This window comes from Furipterus horrens, unplaced genomic scaffold, assembly GCF_987537825.1.
Source record: "Furipterus horrens unplaced genomic scaffold, mFurHor1.1.pri manual_scaffold_11, whole genome shotgun sequence".
NCBI lineage: Eukaryota > Metazoa > Chordata > Mammalia > Chiroptera > Furipteridae > Furipterus > Furipterus horrens.
In genome coordinates, this window is record NW_028327181.1 from 76142893 (window position 1) to 76164961 (window position 22069).

General features: G+C 39.9%; 1 protein-coding gene across 2 annotated transcripts in view; it reads right to left on the reverse strand.

The window, feature by feature from the left end:
- Positions 1-2008: 2008 nt before the first annotated feature.
- CALCOCO2 (calcium binding and coiled-coil domain 2) overlaps positions 2009-22069 on the reverse strand; it is a 28332-nt gene continuing 8271 nt past the window's right edge. For both annotated transcript variants that reach the window (XM_090291002.1, XM_090291003.1), the window contains 11 exons: positions 19757-19859; positions 19465-19598; positions 18508-18633; positions 15577-15665; positions 15133-15202; positions 10057-10179; positions 9671-9757; positions 7116-7211; positions 4522-4657; positions 3524-3552; positions 2009-3033 (listed from right to left, as the gene is read on the reverse strand). In XM_090291002.1, coding sequence (XP_090147128.1) covers positions 2863-3033; positions 3524-3552; positions 4522-4657; positions 7116-7211; positions 9671-9757; positions 10057-10179; positions 15133-15202; positions 15577-15665; positions 18508-18633; positions 19465-19598; positions 19757-19859 — 1164 coding nt within the window. In that variant the 3' untranslated portion in view covers positions 2009-2862. The remainder of the gene's footprint in view (positions 3034-3523; positions 3553-4521; positions 4658-7115; positions 7212-9670; positions 9758-10056; positions 10180-15132; positions 15203-15576; positions 15666-18507; positions 18634-19464; positions 19599-19756; positions 19860-22069) is intronic.

Here is a 22069-nt window from a genome sequence, read left to right on the forward strand (position 1 = left end):
ATTCCTTATTATTCATTCCTTTTTATTGCCAAATAATGTCCCATTGTATGGATATACCATTTTTATTTATTCATTTATCAATTGATGGACACTTAGGTTGTTTTCATTTTTAACAAGTTATTTCTCTGTTTCAACTTATTCATCTATAAAAATGTGAAATACATTCTAAACTCTAAAGCACTACATGTATGTAAAGACATTATTGTCATACTGGTATGAGCTAACTAAGGTGAACACTGGGGCAGCATCACTTCCCTGAGCATGTAGCCTATTGTTGGTTAACTCAGGGGGATTAGGTACCTCTTTGGGTTTAATCTCTATGTTAAGTCCATTTTGCTTTTTTCCTAGGTAAAGGGACTGTATCACTTAGCCCCAGCCTATCATCTCATTAGTATTCGTTGCTAGGAGACCAAGCTAGAGTATGCTTAGCTCAGTGCAGTCCAATGCTACTGTAGAAAATCACACGAATCATAGAATAGTATTTAAACATTAAGGCAGTTTCATTTCATCCCAATTTTTAGCAAGAACAGGGAACAGGGCTGAAGCTACAGGTGTTCTTAGGGGCTTGTTTCCTGACCATCTCGCCACTCCCCCTTTTCTGATTTTGGGTTAGCTTTCCTTCACCACTCACACTCAGCTGTGTCAGGGTGTCTTTTTCCCACTGCCCATTAAGTAAGTGTGTTAAGGTAATATAAAAATATTTGAATATTAGACCAACAGAAAATAGGTTAGGAAGGAAAACTTGTTGCCATCGAAGACACTGTCTTCTGTGTAAGTACAAAGAGTCTAAAATCTAATTTAGATATACTGTTTTGCTCCCATAACTTCCTACTTTTTTTTTCGCAGGTATTTTACAGCTATAAAATGTGTGGGTGCCAGAGGTGTAGAGGGGAAAGGCTGGCATGAGGAGCGGATTAGGTAAGGAGGGTTGTTTCCTTTAATGCTAGTAGCTGCCTGGAGTATAATTACCCCTTCAAAGCCTTGGTAAGAGCAGCTGGGGATAATGAACATGGTTAAAGATGCCTTGCTTTACATCCAGCAAAAAGGATCATTAACACCTCAACTGTTTTCTTAACCAAGCCTGTGGAAGGGCTCTGGCTGTTGCTGACCATCAGTAACCCTCAGGGCCGTGGCAGGGGCAAAGGAGTGGGTGATTCACCAGGAAAGAGTATTCTCCAATTTGGATTACGTGCACTACTGCTCCTCTCCGTTCATGTGCTTAATTAAGAGCTGACTAGTACAAAATAAATGAAACTGCAATTCTTCACTGGAACTATCTGGGGAGCAACAGAAATTTTGCAGGGAGGTGGGCTACCTGCCAGAAAAACTGCATTATCATCTCCCATTACATTTCTATTTAGCCTTAACGTCACAACTGATTTTTAAGGGGCAAAAGGGTTATGAGTCCAAGAGACATTTTATTGAAATGATGATACAGAAGAAGTGGTAGCATAGTTCCATCCTCATTTTATCAAAGGAGAAGTAAAGGCAAGAGCAGTGACTAGGACAATATAGTTTGCCTATGACATAACTCCAAACACATTAGGGAAACCCTCAGAAGGAATGCAACTCTAGTTGGCTCAACCTTATCCACAAATGACATCACGTTTCACATCATTCAAAACTTTTTATAGAAGTCTCTATTGTGACTTCTGGTTGACTGCCTGGGAGTCATTTCTATTTGCTCAGTCTTTAGGGGGAGAGAAAATGGAACTGCTTTCTTACAATTCAGTTTGGATGGAGGGAATTCAACTTAGTTCACAAAAGTGCCAAATCCCACACCTCCCTCTTTAAAAAAAATGCATGAAAAGAGCAAGAAGTCACGGTTATAGATTTGTCAAACTAATGCTTTATCGCCTCCTCTCCACCTCAAAATAATTTCCAGGAAGCTCTTCTGTTGACTAGTTAAGATAGGTGAAAGGAGATGTCAGTGGGGACCATAATTCCCGCAACCCTTTTGATTACACTCTTCCCATAAACTTAAAAATAAAAGACCATGAACTCAAGGTTTATTTTAAGTTACCAATGTCCCTGAAAAAGAGGACTAGTTTATTTTTAGTATTAAAGAGATTAATATTAGTTCATTATTCTGATTCATCCATATTGAAACCACTGGCTTAGAAAGTTGCAAACCTCATACAGTTTCCAACAATTCCTACTAACTGTTAAGAAAATACAATAATAAAAGTTATGTAAGTAGGAAAGATGAAAGAGTAGAAAATGCCAGTCAGAGGTATCCAGAGAAAAAGGCGGCTTTCTGTGATTGAAATATTTCATGTCCATGTTTTAGGAATAAGATGCTTCTATTAGGAGCTGAGAAACCTTCGGTATCCAAACTGGATGCCCAAGCTCTCTGCCACGCCATTTTCTGGCCAATCTAATGCCATCAGTTGGAGAAAGAGGCCTGAAGGAGAGGAGGAAGAAATTCTCAACCTCTGGTCAACCTCCAGCCACAAGGGTAGTGCTGAGGATTGAGTACAAATATACTCAAGGCCTGACCTTGAGTGGCTGTGGGACAACCTGGAAAACTAGTCACTTAGGGTTTGAGTTAGGCCTGTTGTGACTAGCCAGGTCGCTTTCATCCCAGGGCCCTTGGAGATGCTGGAAGAATGGGCATCAAGTGTGGGAAGCTGACACAGCTAGCATTATGTGATTTAAAAGGTATAACCCATACAGATGGAAGTAACAGCCCTTAACACTATCCTTTAGATTATTGACAGGAGTCTACCTTTAGAGCAGCAGAACTGAGTAAACCCCTAATAATTTCAGCTTAGGCAGAATCTTGGGTCATAACTCAAGAGTAGAAGCTACAGGTTTTACTCTATAAAAACTGTACAGTATAGATGCAAGAAGCTGGGACACTTAGAGACTGTGGCAGAACATGTGATCTTCAAAGATTTGCTTTTCTTTTGCTGAGAAGCTCTTGTCACAAATTGGACAGTAAAGGGTCTGAATGAGCTGCTGCTCCAAGACGTGATCACAAATGTCATCAGCAAAGTCTGATTTGCAGGTGGGACATTTCTTAACGGAGAGCTGGGAGGAAGAACAAAAGGTCAGTAAAAATGTAAGCCGTCTGTGGCAGAGACCACTATATCCTCAGCATCTAGCATATGCTCGGCACACAGTAGGTCCTTAAGATATAGAGGATGAATGAATGAATTCAAATTTGGAGAGACTCACTGGGGCTATCTCTAACCTCAGGACTGAAAGACCCTAATATTGCTGAAGCAATCAAACAGCTTCCAGCCTGGAAGGGGCACTGGACATACCTTGTCTGGCTAGTTCACATCTCCTTCCTAATCCTGCTATTAAACTCAACTCACCATGGAGATGTTGAGCAGAATGTTGATGGATAAACTGTGCTTTCTTCTCCCACTCAAGGAGCTCGTTCAGCAATAGGCTCTGAACGAACTGATCCCGCTGACTTCTATAGTTATCAAAGCAAACCCTATGGTTCACCCATGAACTGGAGCATGAAGGGAAAATTTCTCAAGGATTTGATGTGGTCAATCAAAATACTTACCAGGCTGGGGGCAGAACTTTCTTGGATACCTGAAGGTAATAAAAAAATATTTCATTCAATGAGAAAATGAGATCTCCAAATGTGTTCTTGCAGTTGTTTTCTGTAACCCTTATTGTTCCCTTTCTCCCCACTGCCTCTGACTCTTTATCTCTTTTATACACAGTTTACTTCTAGGTCAATGATAAAGGAAAAAAGGAAAAAATAATGAAGTGGGCTTTTCAATAGCCATGTATATTACAGAATCAGAAAAAACAATAAACCTATTGTCAGTGGGTAGAAAACGAAATGTTAATAAAAACAGTTACAATTTAACCAGCAAACAGTCTGAGAATATATTTTACACTGAATCCATGTAGTTGTTTTTCAAATAAAGAGTTTACAAATATTTTCAAAAGGAAAAAAATCTTGTACCCCTGCCTGTTGCAAGGACCTGATTGTGACCTGAGAAAACGTGAAAGCTTTAACCTGTCCAAAAAAGCAAATGAGGTCTCACATCACTTTTGAAGACAAAAGAGGAAAGTTCCCTGTTTGGCAAGGACACCTGACCCCCAGTCCTTGATTGACAAGGACCTTCAAACCACCCAGGAGTCTGTGGAGCACACTCCTGCTCCCCTCGGAGTGGCTGCTGATACTCCCCATTCCTGGGTGGCATTACCCGCCTCTTGTGCTTCCATTTCCAGACCTTAATTAGCTTCCTCAGCTTTGTATGTGTACATGTGTGTATATCTTCTATACAGAGACATTTCTCTGATTTACGTATCTGGAATATAGCCACGGGACTCAATTTGTGTCTGCTGCCTCTAAGCGAACGATCTGATTTGCGTCTTCTAGACTCAGATTTATTTCTCAATTAACACTTCTCGCCTGGCAATCTTTCTATTGGGTCCCCAGCCTCTGCCCAGCAAGTCTTGACAATGTGATTGGTCTTAATTAGCATCTCAAACACAAAAAAATTTAGTGGGGGACAGGGAGGTAGGCAAATGGTGAAGTCGTCTTACCAGAATATGGATTTCCATAGACAAGTCCTGGGTTTTGTCCCGCACTTCCTTGATCTGAAGTAGGTGCTTGACACGGCAAAGAGTCAAAATCCAGGCCCATGTAATTCAACAATCTGCTGTTCTCCCTCTTCAAAAGCTAAGGATAGAAGATTTGTAGCGACATGTTTAAAGACAACAACAAAGAATGGCCCCAATGTTTTCTTTTGCTGAGCAGAAACTCTTCAGTTTGATGTAATCCCATTTATTTATTTTTTCCTTTATTTCTCTTGCTTTAGGAGATGTATCCTTGAAGAGATTGTTACGTGAGATATCTGATATTTTCTTGCCTATTGCAACAACATGGATGGAACTAGAGAGAATTATGCTTAGTGAAATAAGCCAGGCAAAGAAAGAAAAATACCATATGATATCACCTAATACAGGAAACTAAAGAACAACACAAACAAAGGAACTAAATAGAACAAAGAGCAGAATAGCAGTCAATAGGGGGGAGGGGAGAGGGAGAGAAGGGGGATAAGTAAGGGAAGGGTTTAATTAAAGAGCCTGTATGAAAGACTCATGGACATGGACAACGGGGAGGGATATGTTTGTGGGAGAGGGGGTGGGTTGGGTGGGGGAGAGAAATTGGGGGAAAAGGGGACAACTGTAATCGAAAAACCAAAATAAAAAAATTAAAAAAAAAAAAAAAAAAAAAAGAATGGCCCCAATGAACTGGCAAAAGGGTGCCCTTTACAGGTAGCCCCTAATTAACAGCATGGTACTGGAGGAGCCCAGAAAATGATAAACCGTCATTCTTCAAAAGGGGAAGTAGCAGCCCCTCTACTCTAAGATCTGAGCACTTAACATCTGAATTTAAATACATACCACACTCTGTTTGGATTAATGTAAAAGAGAATTTAAAATCTCTAAATACATACCAACTGAAAGAGCTATGTTAAAAATGAAATTATTGTACATTATTGAGAGCAAAATACTTTTTTAGCTTCCTTTGTAGAACAATTTTCTTCCACAATGTACATTTTCATCTGATATAATTTTCCCTTCTTCATGAGCTATCCCACCCAATGGATATGCCAACAGACAGTGAGATGGAGGCAGGAAGCGAGGGAAGGACAGGATGAGAGAAAGAATGAGAGAGAATAAGCTAGAAGGGGGGCAGGCAGCACTTAAAAGTTCTTTAAAATAAGAAAATCGGTAAACTGCCCCTGAACCTCTTAAGAGGGCTTTACTATAGTTCTTAATAAAGCACCCAAATATCAGACCTTTCCCTTCTTGGGTAACTTGTGTACATACTCCCTCTCTACCCCTGCCTGACCCCATGAGACTATCCCAGGAAAATAGGGATTTCAAAGGCAAGGTGTATTGATTTAAGTCAATAGGTTGAGAATGGCAGGGCTAGAAATAGACCCCCAAATGCCTTCTACAATACTGAAACACAATGACATGAATAGTAGAATCAAAAGTAGAAATGATCACTTCGAGGCATAGCCCAGAGGGTTACAGAGAAGGCAGAGATGGGGAACTGCTGGAGGTGTAGCCCTAGGAGTAGCCAGGATGCATGGACACCCACTCTTCAACGCTAGGTAAAGGCATGAGAATGACTTCAAGTGCAACCATTCTATTTGCTCCCATCATCCTCAATCAATCAATCAGTCGATAATAACTTGTGTTTAACACAGAAGAAAAAAAAATCAGTCAGATGAATCAATAAACTGATGAATAAATGAATGAATGCATTTATTAGGAGCCTACCATGGGTCCAGCACTGGTACAGACCACCACTTCTGCTCCTGGTTTGGCAGCAGAGAAAAAGGAAAAGTTGTGCTGAAGGAAAGGGGTCCCTCAGCTAGCATAAAAGTGACCTAAGATACTACCCACCAAAGACAATATTTACAGTAGTGGTGAAGATAAAACCAGAAATAGTAAGTTATATCTTCATCAAAGCTGTTCCTTTTAGGTTGACTATTGCCAAGCCAAACAAGTATGTTGTGGCAGATTAGAAAACCAGATTAAATTTACCTTCTTTAGGGGCAACTGCCTTCCCTGCTGTCCTAGAAGGGGCTCTTTTATTTTTATCTTAATTTATTTTTAAAAGATTTTATTTTTAGAGACAGGGGAAGGGAGGGAAGAAGGAAGAGAAATATTGATGTGAGAGAAAAACATTGATCAGCTGCCTCTTGTACAGTCCCTGACTGGGACCTGAACCTGCAAACCAGGTATGTGCCTTGACGGCAATGAACCGGAAACCTTTTGCTTTGCAAGATGACGCTCAAACAACTGAGCCACATCAGTAGGGTGGGACTCTTTTATTTGACTTTTTTTTTTAATAAGATTATATTTATTTAATTCTGTGAGAAATGCATCCATCAGTTGCCTCTCACACACACCCTCAACTGAGGACCTGGCCCACACTTCAGCCATGTGCCCCAACAGGGAATCAAACTGGTGACCCTTTGGTTCGCAGTCCGGTGTGCAATCCACTGAGCCACACCAGCCAGGGCTATTTAACTTTTTAATTTATCAGCAAACCACTGGGTTACCCTGCTCCTTCCCCTTACAATCTTGGGGTTTTCTACTCTCATTAACATACTTACATCATTTTCTCCTTCCAGTCTCTCCTTCTCTTTCTGCAGAACATTATATACAATCTTGTTTTCACTCAGTCTTTTCGACAGGTCAAAGTTCTGGTCCTGTCAATAATTTTTAAAAATTAGGATTATGATTATATATGGAAGTCTGGATCCAAGGTGGGGTAAAACAAGATCACAGAAGCTGTAGCTTTCTAAAGTGTTGGGACTGCGGTGGGAAGAAGGAAACTGGGTAAGGAGGAGCGGCACTATGGAGGGGACGCTGACTACAAAAATGTGACATAACAAAATGCCTGAAGGGCTAGGTTGGCATAGAGATGCTGGTTTCCTCTGATTTAGCTGGGAGTGTAAGGGGCCAAAGAGAGAAGTAGGCTTGGGGAAAACCTCAAAACTGACTTATCAGAGTTTGGGATAAATAGAGCCTTGTTTAACCCACCCAACCATGGAAACAATCATCTTTGTCCTGAAGAAACACCTCAGTCAGTGTGGCCTGCGCACCTGGGGTTAGGTTTGCCTGACTCCCTCCCAGTGTGAGGATAGGCACCTGGACTCAAGTTACACTGAGGAAGAAGGAGCCCTGCAAGGCATTTATCCAAGGTTACCAGGAACCCAGCCTGGAATCTTGGGCTTCCCAATATCATGGCTGACCTGACTAGTTTCATGAACCCAAAACCCCAAGGTATGCTTCAGAGCTTCCCATCTCTTCCCTGCATACACCCACATTTGTGTACCTCACAAAAATCACTTAAGCTAATGCTATTAGTTGTACGGTTTTCGCCCCCCAAGATTTTCCATTTGAATGCTGATGCCCGAAGGGCTGGGCACTTCTAGCTGACCCCAACCCCAAGGCGGTAACGCCAGAGGGGCTGTGCTCACTGCAGGCTCCTGGCTCCCCATCCCCAGTGGCTCCTGCTGGCTTCTCTGGTCCTGCCTCACTTCCTCAAAAGGCAGAAATAAAAAAGGGCTCTCCGCTTCTGTAGGGAAACCTGCTCAATGGTTACAGAAATCTTCCCTGTGACCCACGGCTGAGCTGGGGCCTGTATTTCTGGGGATTCACCGACTGGTTTCTGGCCACACACTTCTTGCTTCCTCTTTTTAGCAGAAAGACAAGTTTCTCTCCTTAACAAGGGTGTACAGTCCTCTAGGCTTGTCTAAGAACCACAGAACTTCACACGCCTTGCTTGCTGGGCCCCTTCTCTCTGTCACCTGCCAGCGCAGCAGCCCTGAATCTCAGTCTGATATGCGTGTGGAGTTGTTGACACTCTTGGTACTTCTCTAGGAAACAGGCTTCCCCGGCCTCCACCTTTGCCTTTAGGTGGTCCACCTCTTGTACTAACCGCTCCTCCACTGCTGTTTTCTTGCTCCTAGGCTCCTGAAGTATAAGATACATAGTCCTCATAGGGGCCTTTCCGATGCACAAGGAATAAAGAATTGCTATCAGCTAGGGAGCCCCCGGGTCTTGCAAAATACTCCATGAAAACCAAGGAAACCCATACCTGCCACAAGAAGGTTCAAACCTTTGAATGGCTCTAGATTATGTAAGTCAGTAATTTCTTTGTTACTAGAGGTCATAAACTCAAATGTGTCTATTGGTAGGGGCCAGGCAAGTAATGTAATTAAATTAAAGGACTGAATGCAGTGAAACTGTGAAGACACACGACCCATCTAAAGGGTACAGCGGCTACTCAGCTCCAGATGTGGGCTCATGTTTCCAGATCCTTTCATTTTTCAATAGAAGGTGGAATACAAATTTTAATGAGAAATATTCCCATTTTTAAGAATTGGTAATTAATTCAATTCTTAAAACAGCACCATCTAGGCAAAAAATAAAATCATTTCTGGGGACTAAATCTGTAAGCTGGTGATTTTCAAACTTTTTTCTACTCTTTATTATACCAGGCTAAAATATAGTATCATATATATAGTAGGTACTCAATAATTCATTGAATAACAATTGAATGAATGAATGAATGGATATGTATATATGATAAAAGTTACAATCCCAATAGTTGATGGCCTCCAGACATCAGAATTTCTAATGCTCTTACATCAATTCAGAAAATGGGGCTTCTAGGTACCTGTTAGCACTATTAGGCCTCTTTTCCAACAATACAAAATTCTTAGTCAATTAGGCTATCACTACCATTTTACTATAGCTCAGAATGACTTATAATAATAATTGCTAATATTGTATTAATTATAACAAATTTTGTTTTGTCAGCTGTAATATTTTCCAATCTAGAGCTCAACTGTATAATCGTTTGTGTGCCTGCATAATAACTCTTTAAGAAGAAAATTCCTTGCCCAAGGGTCTATTTACTATACCCTGTCATGAAGTTTAACTTCCAATATTCTTTTATCACTCATCACACATTAGAAATACCTACCTTTCCTGAACATTTTGTACATAGCAAACTCTATCCTTCTGGGTAGAATATAGAATGTCCAAAGGTAAGTGCTATTCTAATCTGTATTATTTATCTTGTCCATCACCTGAGTATAGACCCTAGCCCTTCCTTTCTGTAGGCTCCTCCCACATAGCCATCCAAAGACAGACATGCCGTTAACTCCTGCTGTTTCTTCGCTGCAGTAGCTTCTTTCTGCTTCAGCTCAGCCATTGTCTGCTCAAGCTTCTTTTGATGCTCCCTCTGCACAAAAACAGATTTCAGTACCAGTTAGAAATACACACACACACACACACACACACACACGCATGCATGCAGGCACTAGGGAAGGGCCTGCCCAGCTAATGAGCAAGCAGGATGCAGAGAGAGAAGCAAGTCTTGCCTTATTAGTTTCTGAGAACAGACAAGAGATATCTCATTTCAGATGGCTTCCTCTGAGACCTTTCCCAGAGCCAGTGATACCCAGGTACATGATAAAGACAGAACAATGTATATATTTTCTCCTAAATGCCGAAAAATGTTATTTTCTTTCATGACTTTACCTGTTCAATTAAATTCAGCAAAAGCTGGTCATTTTCCTTTTTCAGATGCTCCAACTGCTGTGTCTTATCTTGATCTCCCTGAACAAGCTTCTCCATTTCTTTCTCTTGAGTTGACAGCTGTGCCTAAAGCAAAAATAGTGAATACAACTGAGATACAAAAGAGGAAACACTAACCAGGAACAATGCTTTTTAATGTGCAGTAACATAAAGAAATGTGTGTTCAGTAACAGCCTCCACCTGCCAAATAACCCTTGGGACCTCTTCACTTTTCAGCTCTACAGTGCACCCTGAGAATCTGACTCCACTGACTTAAATTCAACAAACTGCTTCTTAAAGCCCTTCTTTAGGGCACAGCTTCCTAAAGAGAGAGTTCTGCTATCTGCTTTACATTCCAGACTTTGCTTTAAAAGACTCTGTAGCTAAAATAAAAAGGTTTGACAACCATTGGTATAAATGACAATCATCCATCTTAGGAGCTCATGATAAATATAAACTAAAAAAATTATTCCGTTCCTGTGGACTGGTACTATTAAAAAGAGGTGGGAAGGTCAGGACTAGAAAACATTTATTCTGAAACTTTAGCCTGATGCTTTGAAAGGTACACCATAAGGCACTCACTACAATGAAATGAATCTTCCTGGGCTGCCAGAGAGGAGTGGTGGACAAGACTAAGGAAATAGCCCTGGCTGGTGTAGAGAGAAAAATATAAACATAGAAAAGAGGGTAAACGGGGGGAGAGGGGAGGGAGATGGGGTAAGAAGCGGAAGGGTCTAGTCAAGGAACTACTATAAATGATGTACGGACATGGAAATGGACAACAGGGTGGGGACTGACTGTAGGAGAAGGGGGGGCAGTGTTGGGGGGGAGCAATGGAGGGAAAAGTGGGACAACTGTAATAGAAAAACAAACAAAAGAAAATATCCATACTTAAAAAAGAAAAAGAAAAGAGGTTAAGTGTTACTTAGTGAGCAGCTATTTATATACTCATTGTTTTGCTAATAACCTTACATACCTCATTATATTTAATTTTTATAACAATTCATGTTGGAAGGTATTCTTATGCCCATTTGAAAGATTAGGAAGTTGAAGTCCACAGAGATTAAATGGTTGGCTAGAAAGTGCTAACTTAGGCACTCACAGCTGGCTCTGGTTCCTAAATTCAGGTACTTTCTACTCCCTAACAAGGTATGATTGTAGGATGAAGGTAAATAAGGCTTTTCTAATAATCATTTATTTACTTAATTGGCAATTCTAATATATATCAGTATCAGAGTACTTAATCTGTAACCCTGGTAGAACCAACTTTAGTAAATAGAATACAGTGCTTATATGAAGATTGTTCACTGCTGAACCAGAAATTTACAGATAAGTAATCAGGGAGTCTGCAAAGATCCAGTTGGTTAAAAGAACAGAGTTGGAGATAGTATGACTTCAGGTTTAGCATAATGCAGGTACAGTAGTTACATCCAGATATTTTTATAGATATATTCACATTCCGAGTTAACACACACCCATCTGTTTCCTTACCTGTTTAGTTGAGAGGGCTTAGAAGAAACGGCACCCTGATAGCAATGCTCTGGGGCCCAGATCCTAGTTTCTAATACCATTTTTTCAATGGCTTTAAGGGCTCCTTAAAGAAATGTTGATTCTAGATCAAGATCAGAAAATATACAAGCTGAGCCTAGAGCATCTTGTAGTGCCAGAAAATAAGGAAATGCTCAAGAAAACAAAAGCCACATTGATGGGACTGGTTAAAGAGACAAGGAGCCAATTAAAAGAATTCCTAGTGGCCAAAACTGGAACAATTTGAGCAACAAAATAAATTAACTGATATTGATTATAAGTCAAGAGATAACAAATATCCATGAATCCATACTCATATGAATAAATGATGGAAAAACTAAATAAACAGAAGAAAGTAAGAAATATTCCTTGCAGAAAAATTTCGAATACATTATGTTGATACAGTACCCTCAGGGAGATAAAGCATAAATTCCTAATAGAATCTCAACTGACTTCTTTGTCTCTGCACTATTATATCAAATTTTCTGTATATCTAAACCTATTCTAAAATATAGTCTACTTAAAAATATCATTTTATTTTATTTTTAATAAGGCTAGGAGCATTAAAAATTAAGTATGTGGCTCACAATATAATTCTTTGGGACACTGTTCATCCAGAGAATGAGAAACCTAAGCATTTGTGGACATCTGCATAGGACATAAAATTGAGAGCTTCATAGTTTCAGATCATCCAGGGAATGAGTGACTGTTTATACTGAGGGTAACTGATTCATAGAAAGAATCTTGCACAAAAAATTTTTTTTTCCTTCCATTGCCTAAGTCTCCCAAAGGTAGAAAAGAAAAACAAACTAACCATAATGAATTCTAAAATACACAAGGGTCCACAATTTGGAATTTACTTCAGGAATTATATGATCATTTCTTTTAATAACTATTTGATTAAAATATCTTGTACAATAACCAATTTGGTCCAAATATTAGACATACTCAAATTATAATGCTCTTTATTTTAGAACTTACCTTAGATCCTTTCACAGAAAGGAAATCCCTCGAGGTCAGGATTTTTGAGGATAATAATTCAGAAATTTTTTTCTGTCAGTAAATTTTAATTGGTCATGATTTACTAAGTTTAGGAATACAACAAATGTATTTTCTCTGTCATAGCATTTTTGATCTGCTGAAAAAAATTTCAGTAATTTTTCATCTATGGTCATCTCCCCTTTAAAGCATTTAATTTCCTTATATTTGTGGTCCAAGTGCTTTAGAGACCAAAATATTAATCATAATACTTTTATTATGTGTATATTTTATTCATCCATTCCACAAATATCCAGAAAATGAAAATTTATGGTGTTTGGTAAGTGATTTATCTGGTTAACTTTGACAACAAATGAAACTTTTTAATGCTAATTGGTTGTTTGGCTCATGAATTCTGAAACAAATTTCTGATTACTACAGAAGCTTACTTGGTCATTCTACATTCTTACCACCTCCTGTCTACTCATTTTTAAAAACATATTCTTGTCATGGATGATATTATTGAAAACTTCTCTTTGATGTATAGACACATATATAAATTGAATATCATATCTCTTGTCTTATTTTCTCAGCCAAGCTTCCTTAAATATTAGATTAACTTTAACTCTGAGGAAATCTTAAAAAAAAATTGTGCTTTCCCACATATGTAATTTTAAATAACTGTTTCTATCAGTACCTCTGACATGGAGTTAACATTCAGACATATATAACAATTATCTGCTACACATGTCTACACCCTGAATACTGCAGGTCCAAGTTCAACCAATTAGAAATGGTGAGAATTTTAAAATGGTCAATTTGTTCCACTTTCAGGTCCGTCTCATTAACAATTCACTAAAGTAAGAAATTACAGTAAGTCCTTCAGCTTCAAGCAAAACAATGTATAATGAAAGCAATATTACCATAGGCTAATTGATATAGAGTAGATTTAATATCATTAACTTGATAACAAACGACATGGAACTGAGCAATGTAATTCAAGGACCTGCTGTATATAGCATCTACTTTTATGACATATTTTTTAAAACGTGATATATTAGGAAATCGGGAAGTTACATAAGACCAACAGGTCTTTTGTCATAATCAAGAAACGTAGCAGCATGCTACAGTTTCAACTATTTAATACCATTTATCCTCAGTAGAAGGTTACATCATGTTCCCCCACACTATGACAACACAGCTATCAGAGGGGAGGTGGGTGACTTCCATGTGTCATATACACTCACCAGAGGGGATAAAGAAGGCACTTATAATTTGAAAAAAAAAACCCCCACAGATTATTATGATATGCACCTACACAGAAAGTGATTTTGCTGAGCACAAGAAGTTTCACGAGTATATTAGTTCGGGTGACTTATGGTTGTCAAGAAATCTTTCCTGTAAGCCAGATCAAATAAGTATTACATAGGATGCCGGCCTGTGAAGCAGTCCTGTGCCGTCTTCAGTGCAAGGCTGTACACAAGAAGCAAATATATTTGTAAGCTTAAAAAAATAAATAACAGGCACAGACAACAAAGAGACCAAGACAGATGGCAGCCGTGAAGATCGGATGATACCTTCAGTTACAATGTAGATGTAAGTTTGTATGTAGTTCTCTTACAATGCCTCCTCTCCTCCAGAATCACCCTGCCACAAACCCTCTTCATCAAAATTTACTGTGAGGAAACCATTCCAGCCCTATGTGTACGGATAAGGGAAGCTAATACTTGCTAAGTGCTTATTATGCTCCAGGCACTGTGCTACCACTTTTGTCACATACATCATTTTGGCATCACCTGACATCTCCTAAACCGCCTCTCACAGCTGGAAAGAATACAAAATTTCATCATGAGATCACATGCCCTGACTTTTGGTTTAGAAAGCAAAGTCAATGCACTGGTAAGACTTGGACTCATAGCAATACAGGATTTAGAGTTGAAAGGGGCTTAGTCTATTTTCCAGTCTAGTTTACCCATATTAAAGATTTGAGGCCAGACTACTTAAAAGAATAACTGAATTCATACAGACAAGTAGAGGTGGAACCAAAACCAGATTGCTGGCTTTTCATTCCAAGTCTCAACACACCCAACCATACCTGGCCCCTGTTCAGCTAAAACTGTTTTAACAAAATTTTATTGTAAATTATTGTCTGCATTTTTCTAAAACTGTTTATTACATTGCACTTGACATATTGTATCATAAATGAATCCTTATTGTCCCAGCATTTTACCAAATCATGACTCAGCATTTTTAGTTAATGATGACCCCATATTTTTATGTAAGGGTGACTCAGCATGCAGGCCTGAGAACCAACAGGTTGCTGGTTTGATTCCCACTCAGGGCGCATGCCTAGGTTGCGGGTCCGGTCCCCACTTCGGGGGCTGGCAAGAGGCAAGCAATTGATGTATCTCGTGCACATTGATGCTTCTCTCACTCTCTTTCCTTCCCTTCCCCTCTATCTAAAAATAAATTTTAAAACTCTTAAAAAATAAAGACTAAGGAAATATACTTGGGCAAAGGTTTCCCATTACCTACCTGAAGCTGATCCACTCGGACTCTCATCTTCTCATTTTCTGAGGACATCTTCTGGTTTTGTTCTTTCAGTCTGTGGGTAAAGGACATGGTGATGTCAGCTGGCTCCCCCAGGCCTTCAACGACTTAAGGCTGCCTTGGCCCTAAGCCTGAAGATTTATTTTAAAATCCACTAGTCTCTTCTTCAATCCTGTTTTGGCTTCCTGACCTCAAAGTGCAGGTCTTCAACACTTAACGTTAATACTTCAATTCAGGTCATGTCCCCTTACCATTCTGACACTAATTCTCTAACTTAGAATCAAAGGTCTCATGACTCAAAGGGGAGAACCACAGCTATCAACGCCATGACAGGGAGATTGTAGTTTAACAAATTCTAGAAATCTAATCTGACCCTACCCGAGGGTACCTATAATACAGCCACTCCTCCCACCCAGGGGCCACACTCACTGAAGCAGCTCCGTCTCCCAGCCACACTTCTGCTCTTTCACTTTCTGTTCCAGCTTCTCGCTGATGCGCTTTAACGTTTCTAGCTCCTCCTATAGATTGAAATGTCAAAGGGAGAGACCATTTCTAAGACAGTTGTAGTATCTCAGGCAGCCAATAAGTATCAGTATTTATCGAGCATGTATTACATGTCAGGCATAGCATGACACAACAGTGAATAAAGTATCCAAGTAAAGGGGTTTCCTTATTCAAATATTCTTTTTATTTTTTTTTCCCTGCCACCTGATCTTAGGTTGTGCCTGGAGTTTCTTCTCCCTTTTGGAAACGAAGCTGTCTACTAGCACCATTATCCAAGCATCCTGGAGGAAGTATTCAAATATTCTTAATATGTTCTGTCCATATTAAAATTGTGTCTACCTATATTTCTCTTCCACTTGAGCACTATTTGTCCATCAATTTGTTAAACAAGTATTTAATGAGTCCCTATTACACACCAGACATTGTTCTGGCATTACAGACACAGTAGTGGATAAAAATTGCTTTTCCCCTAGAAATGTGCTGCCCAATAAATTCAGAATGCCACATATGTACTTAAAAATGTTAGTCGCCACATTAAAAAAAGTAAAAAGGAACATGAAATTAATTTTACCAATAGTATATGTAACCCAATATATCTAAGTACTGTTTCAGCCCTGACCAGTGAGGCTCAGTTGGTTGGGCATCATTCCATAAGGTAAAAGGTTACCGGTTTGATTCTCAGTCAGGGCACACGCCTGGGTTGCGGGTTTGTGTATGAGAGGCAACCAATGTTTCTCTCCCTCCCTTCCCCTTTTTCTAAAAATAAATAAATAAAACCTTTAAAAAGTAAAATATTGTTTCAATATGTAAATAATAAAAAATTTTACATTTTTTTCAGACTAAGCCTTCAAACTCTGGTATATATTTTATGCCTACAGTATATCACAATACACCACATTTCAGATGTGACTAGTGGTCACCACATTTGTCCTAAACATTTGTTTTTCTTTCCCAATTTCATTCTGAACTGAACCAATTCTGATGTGTACAGATAACGACCATCGGCTTTTAGCTTCAAGATTTAAATAGTTTTATTAATTTATAGACTTTTTAAAAATTATTTTTTTCTGTTTAAAAAACTGTAGTAAAATATACATAACATAAAATTTACTCTCTTAACCGTAACCATTTTGAGTACAGCTCGGTGGCACTGAGCACCTCCCCACTGCTGCACAACCACCACTACATCCACCCACGGAACTCTTCTCATCTTGCAGAACCGAAGCTCTGGACCACTGCACACTAACTTGCCATTGCACCCTCCCCCCAGTTCCTCCTGGCAACCACCATTCTAACCATTCTACTTTCTGTTTCTATGAAGCTGACTACTCTAGGTACCTCATATAAGTGGAATCATACGGTATTTGTCTCTCTGTGTCTGACCCACTTTACCTACCAGTATGTTACACTATGGGTCAGAACTTCCATCCCTTTTAAAACCGAACAATATGCCATTTTATGTACATACCATGCCACGTCTATCCATCTATTCATCACTGGTACCTGCCTCTACCCTTTGCCCATTGCAAAAAATGCTGTTATGGACATGGGTACTGGTATCTCTTTGAAAAAACAGGTATTATCAATCCTCTTTTTACAGAGAAAGAAACTGAAGCTCATCAGAGATGTTAGGAAATTTCTTCTGGCTCATCAGTCAGTGGGAGAACCAGCCTATGTGACTCCAAAGACAATGCTCCTAACCATTATATAATCCAGCCTCTAAAAAAACATGGGCTTTAACATCAAAAATGTCTGAGTTCAAATCCCAGCTTGTTCCAAAGCCACAAACTGTGACACTGAGCAAGTCCTTTAACTTCTCTGAGCTGCGGGGCTGTTGTAAGCATTATGTGAAGCAATGTGCTTAATTATAGTACCTGGCACATAGTAGGTGAGGAATAAATATTGGCTTTTGTCATCATTATAACCCATAGCAAGAATGTAGGTGAGCTAACCCAAGGACCTAGAACCTCTGATTCCTTGGTTAGAACCTGGCAGGTAGACTATAAGGCTCCAGGCCAGATGCTGGTTCTTGACAGCCAAGTTGTGAGTTATACCTATGCCACCTTTGCTTGGTATCTCACTGCTTGGGACAGGCCAGGTCTGTAGCCTGGACTCGCCAACCACCCTTCTATACCAGCCCAGGGCCAAGGACACTATAGGCATTTGTGTGACAGCAAGGTGCAGAGACCAGAGCACTGTCTGGGAGTCAAGAGAAGTGAGTCCTGACCCAGTGTAATCACTTAACTTCTTTTCTCCTCTGGGCCTCAGTTTCCTCACTTGTTGATCAAGGGCTTTATAGGTGGTGATTACCAAAGTGTGTGTGTTTTGGAAACTTCTAAGCTATAACCTCAGTGTAGTTAGTTTATAGTCTTTAGAGAAAACTCTCCACTTCAGCTACTAGCATTATCAACTCTCATTCAGTACCTGCTGATTTGAAGACAAGTTTGTAAAGAGTTTGGTTAACCCACAACTTTATTACTGTCTCCTCTCTTGATGTCATGTTCTAGCAAATCAAAGCAAATTATTTCACATTATAAATAGGCAATGGGAAGAAGTAGTCAGACCGCTTGGCCTGAATTCTGGCTCTGTCACTGATTAGCTCTACAAGAGATTACTTAACCCCCTAAACCTCAGGTAACTCATCTATAAAATTGGGATAACAGTACATATCCCAAAGGTTTGTCATGAAGTTAAAAACACAAACAATCCACATAAAACTTTTAACACTATGCCTATTCAAAGATATTAGTATAAGGGAGTGAGATTGCAAGCAAAAAACAGGAAATGTTGCTGGCTAAGAGGGACCATCCATTTCTGAACTCCATACTCCAAATTCACCTTTAACAGCAGCCATACCTGCTTCTTTTGGAGCTCAGCCTGCATGTCTGAGTTCTGTTTCTGGAGGCTGACACAGCTGTCCTTCAGCTCCTGGTTTTCTTTGCAAAGCTCACTGTTGTGCTGCTTAATCTCTTCCACCTCACCCTGCGAAAGAGCATTCCATAAACTCCCATTTGACCCTTTACAGCTCAGTGGCTATTCAGATCCCTCTAGCAGAAAATCCCCATAGCCTGTGACAGTGAGGGTGTGGCTAAGTCCCACTCACCATAGTGACATCTGTGTACCCCAAATGGGAGCAGCCACTCAGTATGTAAGGAAGATAATAATAGAGGTATATGTGTATAAATTGCAGGACTGAGTCTGCCATTACCAAGAAGAAAGATAAGCAAAATTAAGGCCATAAAAAATAAAAAGGGGGGGATGACAGAAGAATGTATTCTTCTTGCAAACACAGTACTATTCGGTTCTTTTCTGGACTTAGCTCCTTGAGGCCAGGGACAGTGCTTTCATTAACTCTTCATTGCATCCCTAGTGCCTACCATTGTTCTGGATGAAGAGTAGGTATCCTGTTAAGTAACTGAGTAAATAAATGAATCTAAAACTCATGCATGACAGGTTCTGTGTCAGAACTGAAAGATAACAAAGAATATTTGGTGCATCTCTCCTCAAAGGAGCTTATCAATTTACTGTGGTGATAAGATGTAGAGATGACAAAAATGAAGTAACTGGAAAAATTAATGAAATAACTGAATGTCAACTGAGTTACAGTAGTTTTAGAGAAAAGGGAAACCATCTGTTCTGATTCTTGTTAATGTTCCTAAGTCATTCTGGAGTGGGTTTGAATGAGTAATGTATAAATTCTCCTCACTAGTATCTGTCAGAAATTCAATAAAGGCTTTTTTACTCAAATTCTAACCTACTCTGGAACTGCTACTCTTACTGGCAGGAAGGGATGGAGGTGAGATGTTTACAGACCTGAGTGGTAACAACCAAGATATCCTCCTCGTTTTCTGGACGGAACTGGAAAGGGATACTTGCTCCCCGGACCACACCATCCTGATCCACGTAGCAGAACTGGTAATACTCATCATCCTTGGGCAAGTAGTAAGCTGGAAACACAATATAATTTGTAATCCAAAATAAGGTCTATTTAGAAAACTAAAAATCTGTAAGTCTTTTATCTCCTCCAGAAAGCCCAAGCTCAAGGAAATAAGTTAGTTTTGTCTGCTGTTTTCAACACCTTTGATCCAGTCAGTATTTTTCTCACCTTTGAATTGGACTTCCTGCTGTTTTGTCGATTCACTGTTTAGGTCAACGGGCAGAGCAACCCACATGAAGGTGTAATACTCACGGGTTGTCTTCCATCCCACCTACAATGACAAGAGACTCTTGTTTAGCCCCTGGAAGTGCTCAGGGGAAAACCCTTATTTGGGCTATGTCTTCTCAAAATGCACTTATTTTTTATTTATGTGGAAAAGATTTTTGACTTATGACAACCATCTATGGTAAAACGTCTGATACAACTAAAAATTGGTGCACACACAGAGTCCAAAATACCTGTCTTAGAAGGAAATGAAAACTGGCCACTCCACATCCAGGACAAGAGCTCCAAAAATTTTACCTCCAAGTCAGACATAGAACTGAGAGTGACTGGGGAAAAAAGTTTCAGAGCTGTGATTGATCCTGCTATCCTCTTACAATGGTGTTTTGGAACTCTTAATCGGAAAGTATTTTTGATTTGCTCTCTCCATTGGTCCGTCCCCTCCTGTGTCCAATTCAGTCCAGTCACCTAAACCAACCTGGTTATGCTACTGCATTTTTTAAATGCATTTTTTGAATAATGTGAGTGTTGGGAGTGGAGGGGCAAGAGGCTTCTTAGATTATGCGGCACCAGATAACTGAGTCCAGTCTATAGTTTTCTTTTCTTCAGTGTTTTGCTTAATGAAAGCTTTTTGGTGCTAAAAAGAGTAACAACAATCTGGTAGTCACAAAGGCTTTTTCTAGGTCTTGAATGCACTAAGTCATAAAATATTAGGAGATTGTAAAATATGCCTCAGACAGCTAGCTAAGTAGGAAATATTCTCACTAAGTGTGAAGAGGAGTAAAAGATGGCTCAAATCGTATCTGAAAGATAAGAGCACACCAGAGAACAGAAAAGGAGCCATTGTGTCTTCAAGGGGATAACACTCAGCAAATGAGGAGCAAAATTACATTTATTGCCATATTTTGACCCTGCCTGAGCCCAATGGGAAGAAAAAGAACTAAAAATAAATTCCATTTGTATATATTAAGGAATCTGAGCAGGGTTGAAAAGGCTACACTGAAAGCTCATCAGGAACATACGAAGGCATGTTTAGTGTCTCATTAATACACACCCCATTGCTCACTGCAGCATGGGGTGGTGCAGGAAGCAGGACTTTTATGGCGTTTTCATTCACATCCTGGAGTTTCCTAATGCACTGTGACCAAAACATCATCTGGAAAGGCCTAAGAATTACTGCTGCCTTGGAACAGGGAACAACTTTTAGCCACCTGCAGTTTCTGTCCTTGGCCCCTCCACCTGAGCAGTCCTCGTCCCAGTCTGCCTCTGGGGCATGGTATCTCCTCTCTCTGCAACCTTGGGAACACTTACAAGCCCGAGTGAAGGAGAGTATGGAGCATAGGACTCTCCACTGAAGGGAGGAAAGCCGACTCCTACCCACTGTAGGCTCAATCACTGGTGGTAGCTTTTGCTGTAGCGAGAAGATGGAGCATAATGCACATTTAAAATCATTTCATGAGTGCCTACTTGGGGCCAGGAAGTACCAGTGTTAGGGTTGATGTGGAGTTGAGGAAAATGATCAAAAACACACTGGCCCTGGCTGGTGTGGCTCAGCTGGTTGGCGCATCGTCCCATAACTGAGTTGCAGGTTTGATTCTCAATCAGGGCACATGCTGAGGTTGCAGGCTTGGTCCCTGCTCCGAGTGCATATAGGAGGCAACTAATAGATGCTTCTCTTTTCCATCAATGTTTCCCTCTCTCCCTTCCTCTCTCCAAAAGCAGTGAAAAAATGTCCTCAGGTGAGGATTAAAAAAAGAAAACCCACACACTGAAAAAACACTGGGTGAGCTTAAAAAGAGATAAAAAGGACAAAACTTTACAGTCAACTTTTAATTCTCCTAATTTACCAACTGTTGTTTAAAGAAATTCAGCAGAATAGAGGAGAAGCAGCAGAGGTTTAAATGTCAGACAAGCTTGCTTTACCCCTCAGTCACTGGGAGACCTTGGGAATGTCACCATCATGAGTATTTTCACTGTCTTCATCTGTGCACAAGAAATAATACCACTTACCTCAGGGGGCTTCTGTGCTGTGAAGATTAAATTAGAACACACACACACACACACACACACACACACACACAGACACACACACATGCACACGCACAACCTCAGCCAAGGCCTAGCATATCCTGTAGTCTCAAAAAGTTTGAATTCTTTCTCTATTAGTCTTAAAACTTTCTTTCAGGCTTCGGGGTAGGTGTTCAAATCAATACCTTTATGGACAATAAACATTAAGAGGCCATTCTTTGAATTAACTAT